The sequence below is a fragment of the Cynocephalus volans genome, chromosome 3, assembly GCF_027409185.1.
Source record: "Cynocephalus volans isolate mCynVol1 chromosome 3, mCynVol1.pri, whole genome shotgun sequence".
Classification (NCBI taxonomy): Eukaryota; Metazoa; Chordata; class Mammalia; order Dermoptera; family Cynocephalidae; genus Cynocephalus; species Cynocephalus volans.
In genome coordinates, this window is record NC_084462.1 from 147,550,158 (window position 1) to 147,575,883 (window position 25,726).

General features: G+C 35.6%; 1 protein-coding gene across 4 annotated transcripts in view; it reads left to right on the plus strand.

Annotated features, from left to right (window-relative positions):
- The window catches only part of FUT8 (fucosyltransferase 8), a 332,924-nt gene that overhangs the window by 220,236 nt on the left and 86,962 nt on the right, over positions 1-25,726 (plus strand). For all 4 annotated transcript variants that reach the window (XM_063089805.1, XM_063089804.1, XM_063089806.1 and 1 more), the window contains one exon: positions 2,243-2,357. In XM_063089805.1, the coding sequence (XP_062945875.1) occupies positions 2,243-2,357 (115 nt within the window). The remainder of the gene's footprint in view (positions 1-2,242; positions 2,358-25,726) is intronic.

Genomic DNA, 25,726 nt, shown 5'->3' on the forward strand with positions numbered 1-25,726 from the left:
AGAATAGGTATCTGGCCCATAATAAAAGCTCAATACATGTTCATTGTTGTTCTTTTTATTTAATATTATAGATCAGTTTTCTGTAAGTACTCTTGGAACCTCCAGCTAATGCTTTATGTTTGTAGTTAACACCATCATTGTAGGTGATTTCTAGAAGTGTATGTATGATTTATTTTTTGTGGAAAAATAGAATTAAAAGATAATATGAATCTTTTCATGAACTATTTGAAGACCCCTTCATATAACTTTTCTGGCAAATATAAGTAAATTTCTAACTATTCTTTTTACAAGCAAATAATCCATACTCTTAAGCATACCTAGAACAGAGAAGATAATATGGAGTGTAGAGAAGGGGTGAAGTTGGAGCTGCAACTAGTTAAGGATTATTCACCAAACCTCTCTACCACCAAATTAGATTTGTGAAAGATAAAAATTATCACTATTACCTCATTATCTAAAACTCTTGAAGATTTTTCTTTTGTTACTTTTTTATTCATTTATCTATTCAAAGATATTTATTGAATGTTTTGTCTGAGACCAACATTGTTTGAATTCTGATTAAGAAAAAAAATCATTAAAAAAATACCCCTGCTCTCATAGAGCTTAAATTCTAGTAGAGGGAGAAAAATAATAAGGAAGTTAAAAAATTTTTTAAATAAAATTTTAAATGAGACAAAATTTAAAAAAGTAAATGATCACTGTATATTAGAAGATAATTGCTTGAAAAAAAATAAAGCAGGAAAGGAGGAGAGGGAAAGCCAAGAAATTGTGGTGGTAATGGGATGTTGGATTTTTAAAGTGGGGTAATTGGGGAAATGCTTATGGAGAAGGTGATATGTGAGCAAAATTTGAAGGACATTTGGGTTACTCATGGGTATCTGAGAAATGAGCATTCCAGGACAGGGAGAGCAAATATAAAAACTCTAGGGTAGGAGCATGCCTGGTATTTTCAGGGGTTAGCAACAAGAATAGTATGGCTGAAATAGAGAAAGCAAGGAGGACAGTAGTAGGTGACAAGATCAAAGAGGCAATGGTGGCCCATGTTGTGTGGGGCCTTGTACGTCAGAGTAGTAACTTGGCTTTGACCCTGAGTGAGATAAAAAGCCAATTCAATTTAAGAGTAAAGGAGTAACATTATTTGACTGATGTTTTCAGAGCCTGCTGTATTGAGAATAGATTATAGACGTAGGCAGGGGTGTAAGCAGGGAGACCTATTAGGAGGTTATTGTAGTAATCCAGGTGAAAGAATATGGTGGTTCAGTTGGTAACAGTGCTGGTGGTGATATGTGGTCAGAAGTTTGCTATATATTTGCTGACAAATTGCTGGGGGACATTAGAGAAACAGAGGGGCTTGCTTTTTACTTTTCTTTTTCCTAGATGCAAGTCACTGTTTTTATTAATGTAATATAAATATAACCATCTGCACCAGCCCTAAAGTTTCTTTTCCTAGTTTACTGGGGATTTTAGTTCAGTTGAAATTACTGATGCTAATATAATACATAGAGTGGAAAGTATCTTAACAATCATTTATTAGTTTAGACCAGGGATCAGCAAATGGTGGCCGAAGGGCCAAATCTGGTTTATTGCCTGTTTTTGTGAATAAAGTTTTATTGGAACATAGCCACACCCATTCATTTGCATATTTCTATAGCAGCTTTCCTGTTACAGAGGCAAGAGAGGTCCACACAGCCTAAAGTATTTTCTATCTGGGTGTTTAAAGAAAAAGTTTGCGGGCCCTTGATTTAGATCATTTTTTAAGAGCCCTGTCTCTTAATTTTTAAATTAAGAATTTTTTTCTGATCTTTTTTCAACTACTCAGAGTATTTAGATACGAAGAGAAAATTTTAAAGGGGCATAAAATGATAATAGAGAACAAAGAGGTACTATTCAAATACTAACATGAACTTATTTCTCTCCCTTTTGATAATCTACTTAATTCTTTGCTTTGGGTATTCATTTCCCCCATATCTCTAGAGAGCTTTTTGTGTTAGGAAACAAGTGCAGCTGACTGGCCTGAAAAAAAAGTGTGTTTTCTCAACAGTAAAAATTTATTACAGGAATGCATCTTAGATGACAGAGACTAATTTTTGAATTTCACAGCCTTGATAGAAAATAAAAGATGAGTACTGCCTCAATGTGAGCATTAATTCTTATGAAGAATTTGGCTTTCTTTATATGCCTTTGTGTAATCCAGTGAAGCAGTATGAATAAGTTAGACCTCCAATGTTGTTTGCTTTAATAGGTCTATAATGACGGATCTATACTACCTCAGTCAGACAGATGGAGCAGGTGACTGGCGGGAAAAAGAGGCCAAAGATCTGACAGACCTGGTCCAGCGGAGAATAACGTATCTTCAGGTAAGAAGGTTAAGTTAAGAATTAAACCTGAGTGAAAAAAAAGAAGGAAAAATAATAAAACTAGGAATTGCTGTTGGTTTTTTGTCTTCCTACCTTGCTATCCTTTTGAAAGTACTTACTCATTTTACGTGTTTGTTCAGAAAGACAGTGTTATGCCTTGTGTGGAATACAAAGATGTCTAAAACAACATCCCTGCTATAAAGGGGGCTACTGTTTACACACATGAACACACACACACATACCCTACAATACAAAGTAGAACATACTACATTTTCTAGGAGAGAAATAGATGAAATGCTTATGGGAGTTTTGAGGAAGGAAACATCAGGGATAGTCTTGTCAAGAATGTATTATTTGAACTGAACTGGAAAGGATAGGTAGGATTTGGACACACAGAAATGGAGGAAAAAAGCACACCAGCTGGCGGATGTGATGTGAGCAGTGGTCTGTGCCTGGGAACAAGCAGTACAGGAACCCATGTGAGAAATGGGATAGTTCAGTTGGTCTGGAATTTTAGGTTGTGTGAAAAGAAGGAATGGGAAAAAAAGCTGGAAAGGTAGGTTTGGGAGTCAGGTTACAGAGGTTAAGCTTTATGGTGCATTAGTAATAAATAGTCACTGAAAGATTTTATTTGTTTTTTAAAAGTCATTATAACAACAAATAGGAAATATTGGTAAACCCCAAGTCCCAGGCCTTTTAAAATTAATTCTCTTAATTTTTTGTGTTCTTTTATAATTTTTATTGATATACATACACAGTCTTAAATATTTGTGATGATAGATTTATTTACTTTTGAATTTTGTTTTTCTGCTCAATGCACCATAAACATTTTTCCATTTAGAGTCACAACCTACTTTTGGAAGGCTTTTACACATAAGAGCGGCGTGATGAGAGTGGTACACGAGTAATATTAATCTGAAAGTAGTATTTTGGTTGAACTGGATTAGTATTTGAAGAGACTAGAAGCAGGGAGACCATTTAGGATAAGAAGACCATAGTGCAGGTGAGAAGTATTGAGGTATGTGGCAGTTTGCTTTGGAAGTGAAGAGACAAATTTGAGAGAGATTGGAAAGATAGAATTGATAGGCCTTATGAAATAGGTGGAAGAGGTGAAATAGCTAGGATAATAGGAGCATCATTAACTGACAAGGAACTGAGAGAATAGTTTTCAAGGGAAAACAGTGAATAAGTAGAATTCTTCGAAATTCAAAAATGCTTCAGTTGAAATGACCATGGAACATCTTTCATCCCCATCCTTTTCTAATGCCATTGATGGCATTTCAGTGTACGATCATTCTGCTTTCCCTTTAAAGTTAAAGTGTCAGAATAACAGCCAGTGACATGATTCTGTGTATTTTAAGGTATACATTTTCCTGCACTTAAATAGGAAAAAATAGAAAATCAGTTGTTTAAAAAGATCGTTAAAAACCAAACTGATCTTGGCATGCTGTCTTGGTCTCATACTCCTGTGGCCATTCATAAGAGGTGTCTGCAGAATGAGAAACACTTTGCCTCTGGTAAGGAAGAGGTAATTATCTACTATCAACTAGAACCTCATTCAATGAACTATAAACATCTGATGGTGCAGAACCATCATCCTTATTTAAAATGAAATAACTATTGTTTTTGAGTGTCTTCCATTTCTACATATTCATTAAATTTTTACCCACTGTATTTAAACTATGATCTGGTTATGTTCAGCTCCCTGCACTGTAACTGTACCTGCCACCTACTTTTGTTTATTTTTCTCTTGTTTTTTAGGTGGCCAAGTACTTTCACCTATAGTGCTAACTTGATCCTCTATATGCTGATTTCTGTGGTTCTGTATTAGAGAATTTCACATGTAAATCATGCTGATGATTTAAAACTACATGGCTTTTTTTATCTTTTAAACCATAGCAAAACTTAGCATTTCACTTGGACCTTAACTTCAGTTTCAAATACTGCTGTCTAACAAATTCTTACTTTCATGCTATTCTTTTATTTTCATTGTAAAAGAAAAAGTGATTTTTAATCTTCAAGGACATAGGAAAATCTCAGTAGGAAAAATATAATTTGGAAAAATATTTTCCTTTAATTATTTAATGAATTGATAATCTCTGTTTTCATCTGGACTAAAAGTCCTTTGAAGTCAGGAACTATATTTTTAAATATGTATTTTTTTTTTTTTTTTTTCTTTTTCGTGACCGGCACTCAGCCAGTGAGTGTACCGGCCATTCCTATATAGGATCCGAACCTGCGGCCGCTGGGAGCGTCGCCGCGCTCCCAGCGCAGCACCCTCCCGAGTGCGCCACAGGCTTGGCCCAGGAACTATATTTTTAATATGTTATTTGTTAAAGGTTAAAGATACCACTTATTCAGTCTTCCAATAAGAGTCCTTTCCCCACCAAAAGTTCAACAAAATTAAACATACATATTTGTAAGGAATGTTTTCTCTGACTGAAATTTTTATCCCCAGTACATTTTAGGCCCAATAGCTACTTAAAAAACAAGAAAAACAACAACAAAAGATTTATCAAGTAGATAGGTTCCTTTAATCAGAAGAGTTGAACAACTTATACAGATAAAATGTGACTAATTTTTTTCCCTAGTACAACTTTTCTTGGTATTCAAGTCTATTTTGTGTTCCCTTACCATTACTTTAAAGTGAAATGTTACTATAAAAAAGCTATTTAAGTAACTTAGATTCCGAAAGACTTCAAAAAGACTTAGAAAATGAATAGGATACTGGGAAATAAAGCCTTTAAAAACAGTATAAAGAAAAAAATCTTTGGCCTTTGATAACTATACTCAAAATAAAAATTATAAGCAGTTCATACAGCTTATTAATGGAGATTTTAGAGGGCTCTACTTGTTTAGCCCATCAACCAGTTTTATTCAGAGTTGTGGGTTCTTAAGTGTATTGAATATTTATGAATTTTTCATATTTAGCCACATGATTTTAATCAACCAAGCAATTCATTCAAAAATTATAGTGAACCTTAAGTCAAGCTACTTTTGTCTCTTTTCTCTTTTCACTCCATCTCACAGCAATTAATATTTTTAAAGTATGATTTTGATATTAAAATTATGGGTTATAATTTTGTAATGCATTTTTTTGTTCTTATCTCCTCAGCTCACTGGTAAATGCTTAGGTCAATCATATAAACACTGTGCTCTAATGTTTTTCTGTTAATTTATGATAATAATATGAGTATAAGAAGTTGTTTAGGTGAGTGAGTTAATATTGGTAATGTGCTTAGAGATCTTTTGAAAGTACACTGGAGATAAAGATAATTTATATCTGAGTAAGAAGTAATAGGAAAAATGTACATTAAATGCATATGTTATTAATATTTTAAGTCTATTTGGCAGGTTTTCATCATGTAAATACCTTATTGTATTTCTGATAAATAATTCACGTAGCTTTATACTGTTAATGATTGGTTTAGGGACCACTGATAGTTGAAAACATTTTCAGTTTTAGTGGATTTTTGCTAGTACTGATGAAATTTATTGTCAGTTCTCATATCACCACCAAGCATTTATTAGACCCTAATTTGTTCAAAGTATAATGCAAAACCCAGAACAAAGAAAATGATCTAGATTAAACTCTTGTTTTAATCCTAACAGGTTTTATTTTGAATCTAAGCCTTTCTGTCTACAATTCTCCAATCCTTTAAGTAAATATCATTATGTCTCAGGGAAATCCTGCTTGACTTATAGTCATATAGCTCAGTTATAACAATAAGTTTGGTCTCAATTTTAGATTTCTATTTATTTACCCTATATCTTGGTTTTACTTTGGAGGAGCAATTTCACAGGAGGTGCTAGAAAATAAAAAAGGTACTTTGGGCAGCTGGAGTTTAGTGGGATGAAGTCCATGGTTGTCATAATTAAAATTATTTTCTTTTTAGAGTTGAAGGCCCTATGTTTTGATTCACAAAGATTAAACTGATTAAAAGATTACAATAATCTGATTGAAGACAACCTCAGGTGTGCTATTAGGCTCAAGCAGAATGGATCAAGCAAATCTGAGGTCTTAGTTTTGTACATGTTTACCTAGAAAGTTTTTCACCCATGAAGTGAGCATTAATATTGGGTTGTTTTAAGTACCATTTTAAGATGATTTTTACTCTTGTGTTAATATAAATTGTAACAGATTGAGAAAGTGCTATGTCTCTATTTCTCTACTTTCCGATATTCACCTCAGGCTTATTTTAAAAACTGTACGTTGCTGATATTTTCATTATGGGTCCACATTTTATTATACTGTAAGTCATTTTCCTAGACTATCTATTGAGTGATCTTATATGGAAATGATTCTCTTGAAACGTTCAGGGCTTTTCCCTGTTTTAAAGGAATTATTAGATGAGATCTACTAGGCAAAAATGGACATTTTCTCAGAACTAAGACATAATAGTATAATGAGAAAGAGAATACCTTTCTCAATATCAAAACAATCAACAATTTCATCTAAGGAAAGAACAAGTATTAGTAAGTGGATATGGTGGCAGGGATAGCTTTCATGAAGTTTAAGGGGATTACTCTACTAGAATTTGACTAAGGACAAAGGTGGTAATAGGAAATAAAGAAAATTTACTGAAGGTAGTTTTCTAAGCATTACTGAAAACTACTTTATCTTGAATAGATAATCATCTTACTCCAGTTAGGATGGCTATTATCAGTGAGTCAGAAAATAACATGCTGATGAGAATGCAAAGAAAATGCAATCCTCCTACATTGTTGGTGGAAATGTAAATTGGTACAGTCATTGTGGAAAACAGTATGGAGGTTCCGCAGAGAACCAAAAATAGATCTACCTTATAATTCAGCTATTCCACTACTGGGTATATACCCAAAGGAAATGAAATCAATATACCAAAAAGGCACTGGCATTCCAATGTTCATCACAACACTATTCACAGTAGCCAAGAGATGGAATCAACCTAAATGCCCATCAATGGATAAATGGATAAAGAACTGTGTATATATGCACAATGGAATACTATTCAGCTATAAAAATAAATGGTGTGTTATCATTTGCAGTAACGTGGATGGGAACTGGAAATCATCATGTTTAGTGGAGTCAGTCAAGCACAGAAAGACAAATACCACATGGTCTCACTCATATGTGGAATCTTAAAAAAAAATGTTTTCATAGAAGTAGAGAGTAGAATAATGGTTACCAGTTTATCAGATGACTGTGGTGGGAAGGATGTGGGGGTAGCGGGGAGAGAAGGGGTAGACTAACAGGTACAAAACTGTACTATCTACCCTAAGTGATTAATTGTGTAGTACACGCATGTATTGAAACAATACACTGTACCCACAAAAAATAAATATAAATAAAAAAATTTTAAAAACGATTGTACCATTTTACATTTTCAAACAGCACTATATCAGAGTTCTAATTCTCCCACATCTTAGCCAGCACTTGGTATGGTCACCCTTTTCAATTTTAGCAATTTTAGTGTATGTGTAGAAGTATGTTATTGTGGTTTTATTTGCATTTCCCTATAACTAATGTTGATTATCTTTTCATATTCTTATTTGCTGTTGTATATCTTCTTGAGTCTGTTCAAATCTTTTGCCCATTTTTTAATTGGGATGTTTGTTTTCTTATTGAGTTGTTGAGGGTTTTTTATGTATGATAGGTATGAATGCTTTGTCTGATATATGTTTTGGAAATTTTTTCTTCCAGTCTGTAGCTGCCTTTTTATTTTTTTAACAGTGCCTTTTGGAGGGCAAAAGTTTTTAATTTTGATGAAGTCCAACTTATTACATTTTTTTATTTATAGTTTGTGCTTTTTAGTTTTGTATTTATGAAATTTTTGCCAAATCTAAAATGACTAGAATTTTTTCATTTTCTTCTAGGAGTTTTATAATTTTAGCTCTTACGTTAGGTCTATGATCCATTTTGAGGTATGATATAAACTAAGAATTGAGGTTCATTTTCTTGCATATAGCTATACAATTGGTCTAGAACCATTTGTTCAAAGATTATCCTTTCTCATTGAATTGCCTTAGTACTTTTGTGAAAAATCAGTTGACTGTATGTGTCTATACTTTTGCCAGTACCACAATGTCTTGGTTACTGTAGCTTTGTAGTAAGTGTTAAAATTGGGTAGTGTGATTTCTCCAACTTTATTCTTCTTTTTCAAAATTTTATTTATTATGTTTTCTTTTCATTTTCATTTAAATTTTAGAATCAACTTGTCTGAGTGTTGCTAGTACATAGAAATACAATTGATTTTTTTGTATATTGATTTTGTATCCTGCAAACTTGCCAAACTCACTTATGAGTTCTAGTAGCTCTTTTTGTAGATTCCATCAGATTTTCTACATAGATTATTATCATTATTATTATCATGTCATCTGCAAATAGGGATAGTTGACTTCCTTTCCAATTTGGATTCCCTTTATTGCTTTCTCTTGCCTTATTGCTCTGATAATATGCTGAACAAGGTGGGGAAAGTGGTCTTCCAACCTTGTTCCTGATCTTAGAGGAAAAGTCTTCAGTTTTTATCCCTTCAGAATGATATTAGCTGTGGGTTTGTCATATATGGCCTTTGTTGTATTGAGGTACATTGATTCTGTACCTAATTTGTTGAGTGTTTTTATCATGAAGTGGTGTTGGATGTCAAATACTCCTTCTGCACCTATTGAAGTGATTATATGGTTTTTTCCTTCATTCTGTTGAGGTGAAGTATTGTGTTTATTGATTTGTGTATGTTGAACCATCCTTGCATCCCTGGGATAAATCCCACTTGATCATGGTGAATGATCTTTTTAACATGTTGGATTTGGTTTGCCAGTATTTTGTTGAGGATTTTCACGTCTATGTTCATTAAAAATATTGGTCTGTAGTTTTCTTTTTTTTGTTGTGGGTTTTCCTAGTTTCAGTATGAGGGTAATGCTGGCCTCATAGAATGAGTTTGGAAGTATTCCCTCCTCTTCAATTTTTCTGAAGAGTTTGAGAAGAATTGATATTAGTTCTTTAAATGTTTGGTAGAATTCAGCAGTGAAGCTGTTTGGTCCTGGGGTTTTCTTTTGGGGGAGAATTTTTATTACTGCTTCAATTTCATTATTGATTTTTGGTCTGGTTAGGTTTACTAATTCTAATTCTTTATGATTCAACCTGAGTAAGCTGTATGTTTCCAGTAATTTATCCATTTCTTCTAGGTTTTCCAGTTTGTTTGCTTGTAGTTGTTTATAATAGTTTCTTATGATCATTTCTATTTCTGGGGTATCAGTTGTCATGTCTCCTTTTTCATTTCTGATTTTATTTATTTGTGTCTTCTCTCGTTTCTTATTCATTAGTCTGGCTGAAGTTTTATTGATTTAGTTTATCTTTTTGAAAAGCCAACTCTTTGTTTCATTGATCTTTTGTATTTTTTAAAAATCTCTAATTCATTTATTTCTGCTCTGATCTTTCTTATTTCTCTCTTCCTGCTACTATTTCCATTTGGGGTTTGGTTTTTCCAGCTCCTTGAGTCGTAACATTAGGTTGTTTATTTGGAGTCTTTCTCCAAATGATGTAGGCATTCATTGCTATAAACTTCCCTGTTAGAACTGCTTTCACTGCATCCCATCGGCTCTGGTATGTTGTGTTTTCATTTTCATTTGTTTCCAGGAATTTAAAAATTTCCTTTTCAATTTCTTCTTTGACCCACTCACTGTTTAGGAGCATGTTGTTTAATTTCCATGTATTAGTACAGTCTCCAGTGTCTCTTCTGTTATTGATTTCTAGTTTTATTCCATTGTGGTCAGACAAGATAGCTGGTATGATTTCAGTTTCTTAAAATGTGTTGAGACTTGTTTTGTTACCTAACAAATGGTCTATTCTAGAGAATGATCCATGTTCTGCTGAGAAGAATGTGTATTCTGTGGCTGTATGATAAAATGTTTTATAAATTTCCATTAGGTCTAATTGGTCTATAGTGTAGATTAACTCTTTTGTTTCTTGGTTAATTTTCTGATCTTTGCTGAAAGTAGGGTATTAAAGTCCCCAGCTATTATTGTGTTGGAGTCTATTTCTCCCATTTGGTCTAATATTTGCTCTGTATATCTGGATGCTACTGTATTGGGTGCATATATAGAGAGAGAATTGTTATATCCTTTTGTTGAGTGCATTCCTTATAATTATATAATTATCTTCCTTATCTTTTTTTACTTTCCTTAGCTTAAAGATAATTTTATCTGATATAAGCATAGCTACTCCTCTTTTTTGATTTCCATTTGCATTAAGTGTCTTTTTCCTCCCTTCACTTTCAGTCAGTGTGTGTCCTTATAGGCAAAGTGAGTTTCTTGTGAGCAGCATATTGTTGGTTCTTGTTTTATAATCCATTCAGCCACTTTGTGTCTTTTAATTGGGAAATATAATCCATTTAAATTTAGAATTATTATTAATATATAGGGACTTGTTACTGCCATTTTGTTACTTGATTTTTCTGACTGTTTTGTAGATTCTCTTTTACTTTTTTCTGCTCTTATTGTCTTCCTTTGTGATTAAGTGGTTTTCTCTAGTAGTATATTTTGATTTCTTGCTGTTTACTTTTAGTGTGTCTATTATGGGTTTTTGTGTTATGGTTACCATGGGGCTTACAAAAAACACATTATAGTTATAACAGTTTATTTTAAACTAATAACAACTTAACATTGATCACCATGAAAAAAGAAAAAACCAAAGCCAATTCTATGCTTTGACATTACTAACCCCTACTTTTTGGCATTTTACTTCATGTTATATTTTTTGATGTTACCAATCTCTTGTACAGTTGTTCGATTTGTTATTATCTTATTGGGTTTTTCCAGTAGTCTTCATAGTAAGGGTATAAGCAGTTAATCACCATCCTTACAACATTGAAGTATTTGGATATTGTCTGTATACTTACTTTACTAGTGAGTTTTGAACCTTCAAATGTTTTCTTGTTACACTTTAGCATCATTTTCTTTCAGCTTGAAGAACTCCTTTTAGCATTTCCTGTAAGGCAGGTCTAGTGCTGATGAATTCCCTTAGCTTTTGTTTGTCTGAGAAATGCTATATTTCTCCTTCACATTTGAATATTAGTTTTGATAGATACAGATTCCTTGGTTGATGGTCTTTTTCCTTCAGCACTTTGAATATATCATTCCACTCTCTCCTGGCCTGTAGGATTTCTACTGAGAAATCTTCTGAGAGACACATTAGGGCTGTGTTGAATATTATGTGTTTCTTTTCTCTTGCTGCTTTCAGTATTCTTTCTTTGTCTTTGGTTTTTGATCATTTGATTATGAGGTGCCTTGAGGTGTTCCTCTTTGGATTGAATTTGATTAGTGACTCTGAGCTTCCTGTACCTGGATACTGTCATCTTTCTCCATACTTGGGAAATTTTCAGCCCTTGTTTCCTTAAATGTGCTTTCTAGGTTTCTTCCTTTTTTGTCTCCTTTCTGTACACATTATGCAAAATTATTTTGATTGTGGGAGTCCTATAATTGTTGCAATTCTGTTTTGCTTTTTCTTATTCTTTTTTTTTTTTTCTTTCTGCTCCTCTGGATAATTTTTTATGTTCTGCCTTCAAGCTTACTGATTCTTTCCTCTGTCTGATCAAGTCTGCTGTTGGAGCTTTCTGATCAAGTCTGTGTTAGAACTTTCTATAAAGTTTTTCAGTTCAGATAACATGTCCTTTATTTCTAGAATTTCTATTTGTTTTTTAAAAATTTAAGTCTATTTCTTTATCAAGTTTCTTGTTATGCTTCTGGATTATTTTTTAAATATCATTTAATTTTATATCCGTATTTTCTTGTGACTCCCTGAACATCTTTACGAGGATTGTTCTGAATTCTCTGTCAGTCATTTCAAAAATCCACTGTTCTTCTGGTCAAATTTCTCTGTTCTTGATCTTTGAGTCTTTAAGTTGATGCCTGCACATTTGAAGAGACAACTACCTCTTCTAGGTTCTATTGGTGTTCTTTGGTGGTGTTAGACCTTTACTGCTCAGTATTAGGACTTTGTCTCTAGTCTTTTTTTTTTTTTTTTTCATTCTGTGGTGGATTAATAGTAACCACCACTACTTAAACCCTGCACTGAACTGATATGCTGTCCTGTGATTAATTCCCTGATTGGGGAAAACTTCCTGCAGGGACCAGAACTTGAACTCTGTGCCTAAGCTAATTGTTGTCTGCTTTTGTTTCTCAAAATGGGAGAAACTTTTTGTGTAGAATGGTTTTAATTGTTGATGTTTTAGTCACTCCTGGGTCATGTGGGGTGTGTAGAAATTCTAACTCAGGACTGAGTCTTTCTTACAAACTATGTCCCTGCAGTTCTGTCACACTGACTGGTCTCCACCGCGTGGCTCCCATATGTATCAGAAGGTAGATCAGCTGCTTACATTACTCCTCGGTGCACTCCTGGTGGATCAATGCCCTCCCACCCCCACCCGGTATTGCAAATGTTTCTTATGCGGCAGTCCCCACACAAGTCCCCCTTGAAGACTCATTGACCTCTGGGTGATTCCTTCCTTCTATCAGCTGTGACCCCTCCCCCAGGAGAGGAAGCTTGCAAACACTCCAGAGTGACTTTTTTTTTTTTGTGGCCAGCAGTTATAGCACCCTTCTTCCCTGTAGACTCCAAGTAACTTCACATAAAGGGTGCCACTATGCCTTTGCTACCTCCAGGTAGCTCTATGTGCTGGTCCCTGCTCCATGCACCATGCCATGCTGGTCTGGGGACCAACCAGGGCTGGCTCTGATCAGGGTGATCCCTTCTCCTGCTTGCCATGGTTTTCTACACCTTCACAGACTCAGTGGATCTCTTTTCCTCTTTCCCCAACTTTCAGTGATTTCAGGATGGCAGCTTTTGTGTTCTAATGGTTGTAAGTTGATATTTTGGGTTGGGGGGGAGTGACACTGGGATCATATAATCCACCATCTTGAGAACATCATTTTGTAGTATTTTCTATAAAGAGAATGGAAAAACTGAATAGGTCTTTTCTCTAGCATGGTTGATAAAAAAGTTGTTTTGTTATTATTGATATTTGTAATGTATAAAATTTGCAACATCAATATAAACACACTTTGTATGTGTAGTACTGGTATAAGCTTGTGTCCTACACACAAGGAATTCAGATCATTTCTATTTCATGTGATATTCATAAAAAAAGAAAAAACTATGGTACATATAATTGCTTATACTACAATTTCAATTGTATACCCTACATTTTTGAGGATATTAGTGACAGAAAAGAACTTCTATTTTGATAGGCATCATTGAGAACAGACTCCTCCACTTCTTTTATTAACTTATACTTCCCATGCTCAGCACCATGGGATACATTTACTATCACAATGCAACTCCTCACCCTGTATCTATTTATGTCACAAAAATAACTGCACAAAAGCAACTATGAACTACATACATATATGGAACCTCTAAATCCAAACTAAATGAATCTTGAGCTTAAATTTCCCCATAACAGGATCCCAGAATTGTGGATGGCTGCTTTATTTGCCACCCAACACCAATACTGACACCAGGGAAGTGAGATAGCAGGGTGTTCTGAGTGGAAAGACACAGCTATGTTAACTTATTGTGGGCAGATTTTGAAAACTTTACAAAAACTTATGACCAGGTGAACAGATAGCTCCTCCCAGGGCCTTTGAAGGGACCTGTGCAAATAAAAGTCTAGACCAGAGGTCAGCAAACTACCACCCTTAGGCCAAATCCAGACCATCTGTTTTTGTAAATAAAGTTTTATTGGAACATAGCCATGCCTACTTGTTTATATATCATCTGTGACTACTTTCAGGCTGTAGTGGCAAAGTTGAATAACTTCAACAAAATATGTCCTGCAAAGCCAAAGATGTTTACTCTCTGGTCCTTTACAGAAAAAGTTTGCTGACCCTGGCCTAGACAATGATGGAAACAATTCTTAAATGTTTTTGCCTTCTATTTTCCTTTCTTCCTCTTCCTGTTCCTTCTGTATCTTTAGCTATATATGAACTCTTATCGATTTTGAGATGTCAGCTCTCTGCCCCCTGCTGAGGTTTCACTCCTAAACAGTTTTTTTTTTTCCATTTATGAGGTTAAGGATTTTTACTGGTTAGATTGGTGGAAATAGGTATAAAGAATATGTAAGGACTCAGTAATATACTCCCTACTTTGTCACAAACTGGCCATCATTTGTTCACTTTAGGTCATTATTAAGAGCACAGTGATCTCCTTAAGATATAGTAAGGAATAATGTTAATGATGATGAAGCTTTCAAATGCACAATGATGTCTTTTTATACATTGGGATGAAATCCTGATTCATTCTGAATAATATCAGGTTCTGCAAGAGGGGGTTTTAAGCATCTGTGCTAATGAATTCAGTTTTCTTTTTAAATTTTGTTTGATTTCTTTCATGTTGTTGGCTGTGGGGAGGAAATGAGGGTTACTGATTATTTTCTTTTAGTTCCTAATTTTATTCTGTTCTACTCTACACTAAAATTCTAATGGTATATGGGCTATTGTTTTCATACTGTTACCAGAGGCTCTAGTAGAAAGATTAAGATGCACATGGAAAAGGAAACATATGGAGATTTCAATAAGGGGAAGTAGAGTGTCTCTGACTACATCTGAATGCATAGAGCCATGTCATTATTTTTACCCCTGCTTATTACTGTTTTCTTCCAAATATTGTCTTTTCATAACGTTCGCACCTTTTATTCCTCTCTCTTTTCATTGGCATAAACATTGTTCGTTGTTAAAATATATTACCTAAAAAAGTCTGATACTTTATGTGCACACATACCATCATTTCTGTCATAAAGATGAATTATATCAGAGGCTATCTAGGATTGTTGGATGAATTCTAGTTAACATTCTGCCAGTAAAATACCCCTGAGCTTTGGACATTCCTCTTGCTCACACCTACTTGAAGTTGGTGGTTTTTTGTTTGGTTGATTTTGTTATGTTTTGTTTTGCTGCTTATTTTATTTTGATTTTTGGTCTGAATCTTCTTCCCCTGAAGTGGACAGAATGGCTGGACTTGCTGGGTTTGGAAATGTCAGGGCTACTCGGGTAGCTTGAAGCTGCAAGTAACATCAGAAATAAAGAGAGGGGTTACTGTGGTGTCCCATGTGAGATGATTGATTATGTTTCAAGGGCTAGGGACAGGATAGATATTCTGTGTTTGGCTTTGCTACCAAAGGACCCAGTGCCCTGCCCTTTGTACTTAATATAATGGATGAAAAAGGAAATAAAGCTGAACCCTAGGAGAAAGTTTTTAAATATAAAGATTCCTTCCTGTGTTCAAAACCTATATCTCATAGAGGCTCTGAAAAATCTCTTTAAGTGTTCACTACTAGAGTCCATTTCTTCAAATAAATGTTATGTTTTCTCTTTACATAAGATATAATGCCATATTGTTCTCAAGATTAAAATTGTTAAAAAATGTTGGTTTACCATTTTTTTTTTTCTATGACCGGTAAGGGGATCTTAACCCTTGACTTGGTGTTGTCAGCACCACGCTCTCCCAAGTGAGCTAACCAGCCATCCCTATATAGGGATCCGAATCTGTGGCCTTGGTGTTATCAGCACCACACTCTCCCAAGTGAGCTATGGGACAGCCCTTGGTTTACCATTTTTAAAAGGAATTTATGTCAGCAAATGCCTCTGGAAACAAAAAGTCATTAGTTTGCCAATAAATGAGTAGAATTATAGTTGTGAATTAAATATGCATTAAATGTTTGAGAATATGTTGGGCCTAAAATACAGCTTTAGGCTTCTGTTTCTGGATAAGGTATAGTAAACACATTATACTCTATACTTCCTGTTAATTATACAAAAAAAGTCCTGTATACAGTGAATTTCCTGTATTTTGTATGTTTGCTTGCTTGTTCGTTTTGTCATATATATATCCTAGTCAAGGGTGCTAGAGAGACCTGCAACTAGAAACATGAGTGAATGAGCAAAAACACCCCATTTTGGTTATATCTGCCCTATTGCAGGCAAACTTCATGAAAAAAAGTTGCCTCGCTGCCCTCCCCAGGTGCCACAGCTGTGGAAATTGGCTATGTAGCCTTGTCCACCATACTTGCTATGTAATAATGAGGGCACTCCTAGTCCTCCCACTGGGCACTGCAGTCATGGAGATTGGATGGAGCTGCACTCCCTAGTGGATTTTATAGTCACAGAGACTGTGGACAAAGCCCTGTCTATCATTACCACCCTGAAATTAGGAGGCAGTTCCCCTCCCCCTCCCAACTAGAGATAGAGTGAGGATTACAAAGAGGAAGGAGGAATTCAAATCTGTGTTTGAAATCCTGGGCAGACCTCTGAGCATGTGCATAAAACTGATCAGAATCAGTACACAAAATGGTTTGAGAACTGGCCTCTGGTATTCTATACCACCCACGTTTCAGATCAGCGTCTGAGTAGCTCAGTGGGGCACAGCAAAACAACACTGAAAAAACTTTCATAATTAAATTAACATTTGAACCCCAGCCCATAAAAGTCAGCTAAGACATTCATTGTGATTTTAAACAATTAGACTGCCTACTAAAATAGAAAACTTAAATAGAAAGGACAGGCTTATAACACAATCATCATCATCATTCCAAGAACCAAGAAAATCTTAATTCTAATGACAAAAGATAATCAGCAGACACCACACTGAGATGACACAGATGCTGGAATTGTATGACAAGGATTTTAAAGAAGCTATCGTAATAAAAATGTTCCAATAGCAATTACGCTCTTGAAACAAATGAAAAAAATCGAAAGCCTCAGCAAAGAAATAGATAATAAAAGGAAGAACCAAATGGAAATTTTAGGAACTGAAAAATGCAATAACCAAAATAAAAAACAGGTTCAATAGTAGAATAGAGATGACAGAAGAAAAGAACTGGTGCAGTCGAAGTTAAATCAATAGAAATTATCCGGTCTGAATAACAAATAAAGAATAAAAATTGAGAAAACAGTGAACAGGGACCTCTGAGGCAATAACAAAAACATCTTTATGTTTTTATTGTTGGAGTCACAGAAGAAGAGAAGTAGGGGTGAGAGATTGAAGAAACTATTTGAAGAAATGACTGAAAACTTCTAAATTTGGAAACCTGCATATTCAAGAAGATGAGCAAACTCCTAACAGGAAAAACCCAAAGAAATTCATTCCCAGATACTTTATAAGTAAGTTGCTGAAAACTAAAGATAATGAAAAAAATCTTGAAAGTGTCCAGAGAGAAGCAATGCATTAGCTATAGAGGAACAATTTGAATGATTGTGGATTTCTTATCAGAGAACATAGAGGCCAAGAAAAGTAGCAAAACATTTTATTTTATTAATTAATTAATTTATTTTTTGTGCGTATGTCTAAGTCCATGGTTTATTTTGCCATACAGAATAAATTTCAACCACATCTAAGAGTAAAACTGGATTCTTTCGTTTAGTCAACAAAATTTTTTTTATACTTTAATGATTTTTTAAAAAATATTTTACTTTATTTTATTTTGTCGATATACAATATGCTTGATTATTGTGGCCAATTACCGAAACCTCCCTCACGCCTCCCTCTCCCCCTCCCTCCCAACAATGTCCTTTCTGTCTGCTTGTTGTATCAATTTCAAGGAATTGCAATTGTATGTCTTCCTCCACCCCATCCCCCCGGTTTGTGTGTGTGTGTATTTATTTATTTATTTTCAGCTCCCACAAATAAGTGAGAACATGTGATATTTCTCTTTCTGTGCCTGACTTGTTTCACTTAATATAATTCTCTCTAGGTCCATCCATGTCGTTGCAAATGGCAGTATTTCATTCTTTTTTATAGCTGAGTAGTATTCCATACTGTAGATATACCACATTTTCCATATCAACTCATCTGATGATGGATATTTGGGGTGGTTACAACTCTTGTCTATTGTAAAGAGTGCTGCGATGAACATTGGGGAACAGGTATACCTTCGACTTGATAATTTCCATTCCTCTGGGTATATTCCCAGCCGTGGGATAGCTGGGTCATATGGTAGATCTATCTGCAATTGTTTGAGGAACCTCCATACCATTTTTCCATAGAAGCTGCACCATTTTGCAGTCCCACCAACAATGTATGAGAGTTCCTTTTTCTCCGCAACCTCGCCAGCATTTATCGTTCAGAGTCTTTTGGATTTTAGCCATCCTAACTGGGGTCAGATGGTATCTCAGTGTGTTTTGATTTGCATTTCTCGAATGCTGAGTGATATTGAGCATTGTTTCATATGTCTGTTGGCCATTCGTATATCTTCCTTAGAGAAATGTCTATTTAGCTCTTTTGCCCATTTTTTAATTGGGTTGCTTGTTTTTTTCTTGTAAAGTTGTTTGAGTTCCTTGTATATTCTGGATATTAATCCTTTGTCAGATGTATATTTTGCAAATATTTTCTCCCACTCTGTTGGTTGTCTTTTAACTCTGTTAATTGTTTCTTTTGCTGTGCTGAAGCTCTTTAGTTTGATATAATCCTATTTGTTTATTTTTCCTTTGGTTGCCTGTGCTTTTGGGGTCGTATTCATAAAGTCTGTGTCCAGTCCTATTTCCTGAAGTGTCTCTCCTATGTTTTCTTTAAGAAGTTTTATTGTTTCAGGGTGTATTTTTAATTCTTTAATCCATTTTGAGTTGACTTTAGTGTATGGTGAAAGGTATGGGTCTAGTTTCATTTTCCTGCATATTGATATCCAGTTCTCCTAGCACCATTTGCTGAAGAGGCAATCTCTTCCCCAGTGTATAGACTTGGTGCCTTTGTCAAAGATCAGATGGCTGTAGGTGTGTGGGTTGATATCTGGATTCTCTATTCTATTCCATTGGTCAGTGTGTCAGTTTTTATGCCAGTACCATACTGTTTTGGTTATTATAGCTTTGTAGTATAGTTTAAAGTCAGGTAGTGTTATGCCTCCAGCTTTATTTTTTTTGCTCAGTATTGCTTTGGCTATGCATGGTCTTTTGTTAATCCTATAAATGCTGGATAGTTCTTTCCATTTCTGAGAAAAATGTCATTGGAATTTTGATGGGGATTGCATTGAATTTGTATATCACTTTGGGTAGTATGGACATTTTCACTATGTTGATTCTTCCAATCCAAGAGCATGGGATATCTTTCTATCTTCTTGTATCCTCTCTAATTTCTCTCAGCAGTGGTTTGTAGTTCTCATTACAGAGATTTTTCACATCCTTGGTTAACTCAATTCCTAAGTATTTTATTTTTTTGGTGGCTATTGTAAATGGGCAAGATTTCTTGATTTCCCTTCCTGCATGTTCACTATCGGAAAATAGAAACGCTACTGATTTTTGTGTGCTGATTTTGTATCCTGCTACTTTGCCGAAATCATTTATCAACTGCAAGAGTTTTTTTGTAGAGGTTTTAGGCTGTTCGATATATAGTATCATGACATCTGCAAACAGGGACAGTTTGACTTGATCTTTTCCAATCTGGATGCCCTTTATTTCCTTCTCTTCTCTGATTGCTCTGGCTAGTACTTCCAACACTATGTTGAATAGGAGTGGTGAGAGTGGGCATCCTTGTCTAGTTCCTGTTCTTAAAGGAATAGCTTTCAGCTTTTCCCCATTCAGGATGATATTGGCAGTGGGTTTGTCATATATGGCTTTAATTATGTTGAGATAATTTACATCTATACCTAACTTATAGAGGGTCTTTGTCATGAATGAGTGCTGAACTTTATCAAATGCTTCTTCAGCATCTATAGAGATGATCATATGGTCCTTGTGTTTGAGTTTATTAATATGGTGTATCACATTTATTGATTTGCGTATGTTGAACCAACCTTGCATCCCTGGGATGAATCCCACATGATCTTGTTGAATAATTTTACGTATGTGTTGCTGTATTCTGTTTGCTAGTATTTTAGTGAGGATTTTTTCATCTATATTCATCAAGGATATCGGCCTGCAGTTTTCTGTTTTGGTTATATCTTTACCTGGTTTTGGTATCAGGATGATGTTCACTTCATAGAATGAGTCTGGTAGATTTGCGTCTGTTTCAATCTTTTGGAATAGTTTGTAAAGAATCGGTGTCAATTCCTCTTTGAATGTTTGGTAAAATTCTGCTGTGAATCCATCTGGTCCTGGGCTTTTCTTTGTTAGGAGCCTTCTGATAACAGCTTCAATCTCCTTTATTGTTACTGGTCTGTTCAGATTTTCTGTGTCTTCATGGTTCAGTTTTGGGAGCTTGTGTGTGTCCAGAAATTTATCCATTTCCTCCAGATTTTCAAATTTGTTGGTGTATAGTTGTTTATAGTAGTCTTGAACGATTCCTTGTATTTCAGATGAATCTGTTGTAAAATCACCTTTTTCATTTCTGACTTTTGTTATTAGAATCCTCTCTCTTCTTTTTTTAGTTAGCCACGCTAATGGTTTGTCAATTTTATTTATCTTTTCAAAAAACCAACTTTTTTATTTGTTGATCTTTTGTATTGTTTTTTGGGTTTCAATTTCATTGAGTTTTGCTCTGATCTTAATGATTTCTTTCTGTTTGCTAACTTTACATTTGGATTGTTCTTGTTTTTCTAGTTCTTTAAGGTGAAGTGTTAGGTTGTTCACTTGCCATCTGTCCATTTTTCTGAAGTGAGCATTTAATGCAATAAATTTCCTCCTTAGTCCTGCTTTTGCAGTATCCCACATGTTTTGGTATGATGTATCATTATTTTCATTAGTTTCAATAAATTTTTTGATTTCCTGCTTGATTTCTTCTTGGACCAATATGTCATTAAGTAGAATGCTGTTTAATTTCCATGTGTTTGTATAGTTTCCAGAATTTCGTTTGTTATTGATTTCTACTTTTAATCCATTGTCGTCTGAAAAAATACATGGGATAATTCCATTTTTTAAAAATTTATTGAGACTTGATTTGTGACCTAATATGTGATCTATCCTGGAGAATGATCCATGTGCTGATGAGAAGAATGAACATTCTGAGGTTGTTGGATGGAATGTTCTGTAGATATCTGCCAAGTCCAGTTGGTCTAGAGTATTGTTTAGATCTTGTGTTCTTCTGCTGATTCTTTGCCTAGATGATCTGTCCAATATTGACAGCTGGGTGTTCAGGTCCTCTGCTGTTATGGTATTAATGTCTATTTCCTTCTTTCGGTCTAATTTAGTTTTATAAATCTGGCTGCTCCAACGTTGAGTGAGTATATATTTGATTGTTATGTCTTCTTGATGGATCAATCCTTTAATCATTATGTAGTGGCCCTCATTATCTCTTTTTATGGATTTTAGTTTAAAGTCTATTTTATCAGATATAAGAGTAGCTACTCCAGCTCGTTTTTCTTTTCTGTTTGCATGGTAAATCTTTTTCCATCCTTTCACTCTTAGTCTATTTGAGTCTTTATAGGTGAGGTGGGTCTCTTGAAGGCAGCATATAGTTGGGTCCTCCTTTTTAACCCAGTCAGCCAGTCTGTGTCTTTTGATTGGAGAATTTAATCCTTTTATATTAAGAATTGTTATTGAAAAGTGTTGATTTATTCCTCGCATTTTATTGATTATTGTTTGGTTTTCTTGGTTGTCTTTTGTTCCTTTCTTTCTGATTTACTGTTTGTTTTCTGTATTGTTGGTTCCTTGGGTTGTAGATAGCCTTTTTGTTTCTTTGTTTTCTCTTCATGAATGCCATTTTTATTATACTAGTAGGTCTTGATTTTTCTTGGGTTTTTATGGCAGTGGTAGTTATTTTTCAGAAATTAAACCCAGTACTTCCTTGAGAATTTCTTGTAAGGGTGGTCATGTGGTGGTGAACTCCTGCAGTTTTTGTTTGCCTGAGAAATATACTATTTGTCCTTCATTTTGGAAGGATAGCCTTGCAGGGCAGAGTATTCTTGGCTGGCAATCTCTGTCTTTTAGTATTTTGAATATATCATCCTATTCCTTTCTGGCTTTTAGGGTTTGTGATGAAAAGTCTAATGTTAGTCTGATTGGGGCTCCCTTATAGGTGATTTGATCCTTCTCTCTTGCAGCTTTTAAGATTCTCTTTTTGTGTTTGAGTTTTGCCAGTTTGACTATAACATGTCTTAGAGAACACCTTTTTGGGTTGAATACATTTGGGGATCTTTGAGCTTCCTGAATCTGAAGATCTGTGACTTTTCCTATACCTGGGAAGTTTTCTGCTACTATTTTGTTGAATATGTTTTCAATGCAATCTCCTTTTTCCTCCCCTTCTGGAATACCCATGACTTGGATATTTGAGTGCTTACGGTAGTCTGATATCTCTCTCAGATTTTCTTCAATGCCTTTGATTCTTTTTTCTTTCTCTGCCTGTGTTATTTCAAACAGCCCATCTTCAAGTTCAGATGTTCTCTCTTCAACTTCCACAAGCCTGCTGGTTAAACTCTCCATTGTGTTTTTTATTTCGCTGAATGAATTCTTCAGTTCGGCAAGCTCTGCTACATTCTTTTTCAGGGCATTGATTTCTTTGTACATTTCGTGTTTCAGGTCCTGTATACTTTTCCTCATTTCATCATGTTGTCTAGCTGAGTTTTCTTGTATCTCCTCCAGTTTTCTTAGAATTATCATTCAAAATTCCTTGTCAGTCATTTCAAAGGCTTCTTGTTCTATAAGATCTAGAGCTTGAGAGTTATTATTGCCGTTTGTTGGTGCACTTTCTTGATTTTTCATATTTCTGGTATCTTTTCTTTGATGTTTATTCATTGTGGTAGGGTGTTTCTCAGTCCACAAGTTTGACACTATTGTCTGACCAAGATGTTGCTGTGGTTGCCAATTTGGTATGGCTACCTCAGTATCTGCTCAGTTGGCCACTAGTGCCTTGTGTATGTGGTTGCCTTGGATCTTGGGCCTCTCTGCGGAGCCACCTCTCTGGTCAGCATGCACTTGGTCATGCTCCTGGGTCACGGGGCAGTACCGCATGGTGTGTGGTCTCTGATGAGCTTCAGCCTCCACTGCTGGACATCTCCCTGTTCTGCGTGCACTGGGCCCGGCTGCTGGGATGCTCAGAGGCACCACAGAGAGTGTGGTCTCTGTGAAGCTTCCACTTCCCCTGCTGGATGTCTCCCTGCTCTGTGCACACTGGGCCGGGCTGAGGATAGAGCTGGGTGGCAGCGGTGAAGCCTACCTGCTGGATCATGTGGCAGCGGTCCCACAGGGCATGTGGTCTCTGCAGAATTTCCACTTCCCCTGCTGGATGTCTCTGTGCTCCGTGTGCACTTGGCAGGGCTGGGGATGGAGCCAGGTGGTGGTGGTGAAGCCTATCTGCTGGATCGTGTGGCGGCAGCCCCACAGAGTGTGTTGTCTCTACGGAGCTTCTGCCTCCCCTGCTGGACGTTTCTCTGCTTTGTACGCACTGGGCCGGGCTGCCGGATTGCGCGGCGGCGGTGTGGTCTCTGCAGAGCTTCCGCCTCCCCCTCTAGATGTCTCCCCGCTCCGTGCTCACTGGGTTGGGCTACTGGATCGAGCGGTGGTGGTGTGGTCCCCATGGAGCTCCTGCCTCTCCTGCCAGTCATCTCTCCACTCTGTGCGCACTGGCCTGGCTGGAAATGGAGCCGGGTGGCAGCGGTGAAGCCTTTCTGCTGGATTGTGTGGCGGCGGCCCTGCAGGGCGTGTGGTCTCTGCGGAGCTTATGCCTCCCCTGCCAGACATCTCCCCATTGCGTACGCACTTGACATTATGTTTTTATAGTTGTAAAGAGGTTGATTTGTGGGAGAGAGTGACGCTGGGGACCATCTATTCTGCCATATTGACCGGATTTTTTTTAATAACCCAACTATACGGCATCTCCAAGAAACTCAGTTCATGTATAATGATTTAGGTAGATTAAAAGTAAAATGATGGAAAGATATACCATGGAAACAATAATCAAAACAAAGGCAGAATGACTTAATCTCAAAGTAGATTTCTGAACAAAGAAAACTAGCAGAAATAAGGAGGATAAAACAATAATAAAATGATCAGTTCATCAAGAAGATATAATTTTAAATGTGTACACTTAACAACAGAGCTTCAAAGTACATGAAGCAAAACTTACACCCGAAAGGAGAAAAGACAAGTATAGTTGGAGACTTTAACACCCCTCTTTCAATAATTGATAGAACCACTAGACAGAAAATGAGCAAGAACATAGAACTGCACAATACCGTCAACTAATGGTAACTAATTGACTGTTATAGCACACTGCACCCAGCAGCAGCAGAGTACACATTCTTAACAAGTGCACATGGACTATTCATTAAGACAGACCATATCCTGGTGATAAAGCAAACCTTAAAAACATAAAATAATTGAAATCATACAAATCTGACCATAAAGGAATCAAATGAGAAATCAAGAAGTACAACAGGAAAATCTCCAAACATTTGGAAATTAATACATCTCTAAACAGTCCATGGATCAGTGAAGAAGTATTACAGCAAATAATACAGTGAACTGAATAAAAATGAAAGTAGAACACATCAAAACCTATAGGATACAGCTAACGTAGTGCCTAGAGGGAAATTTATAGAACTAAAAAAGAAAACTAAAAAATTTATAGAACTGAAAAAAAAAATTTTTTTAAAAATCAAAAGAAAGAAAGCCTCAAATCAACAATCTAGTCTTCTACCACAAGAAAATAGAAAAAGAAGAGCAAAATAAACCCAAAGCAAGCAGAAGGAAGGAAATAATAGAGAGCATAAATTAAAGACATTAAAAATAGAAAGAAAATAGAGAAAATTAATCAAACAAAACACTGTCTTTTTTAAAAAAATCAATAAATTTGATAGACCTCTAGCAAGATTAACAAAGAAAAAGAGAGAAGATACAAATTATCAGTGTATGAAATAAAGGAGGGGATCTCACTGTTGGCCCTGCAAACATTAAAAAGATGATAAGAAAATACCATAAAAATCTTTACCCAGAGAAACTTGACACCTTAGACAAATAGACCAATTCTTTGAAAATCACAAGCTACCAAAACCTGCTCAAGATGAAACAGATAATCAAATAGTGTTATAACTATTAAAGAAACTGAATTTGTAGTTCTAGGCCCAGATGTCTTTACTGGTGAATTGTACTGTGGCAGACGGAGTCTAAGGTGGCTTCTCATGATCACTCCTTCTTGTGTTAATGCCTTTGTGTAATCTTTCCCCCTTAAGTGTAGGTGTAACCTGTGACTTTCTTCTATCCAGTAGAATATGGCAAAGATGATGGGTGTCATATGATTATGTTACTTTATGTAAGGACTCCATCTTGCTAGCACACTTCCTCTAGGGCCTTGCTTTGCTGGGTTGATGAAGTAGGCAGCTGGGTTGGGAAAATCCAAATGGCAAGGAGCTAAAGGCAACCTCCAGTTGATAACCAGCAGGATATGAATACTGTCACAAAAATCCTTAGGAAAATATTAGCAAATTGATTCCAGAAATATATATATATATATAAATAAATATATTATGACCAAGTGG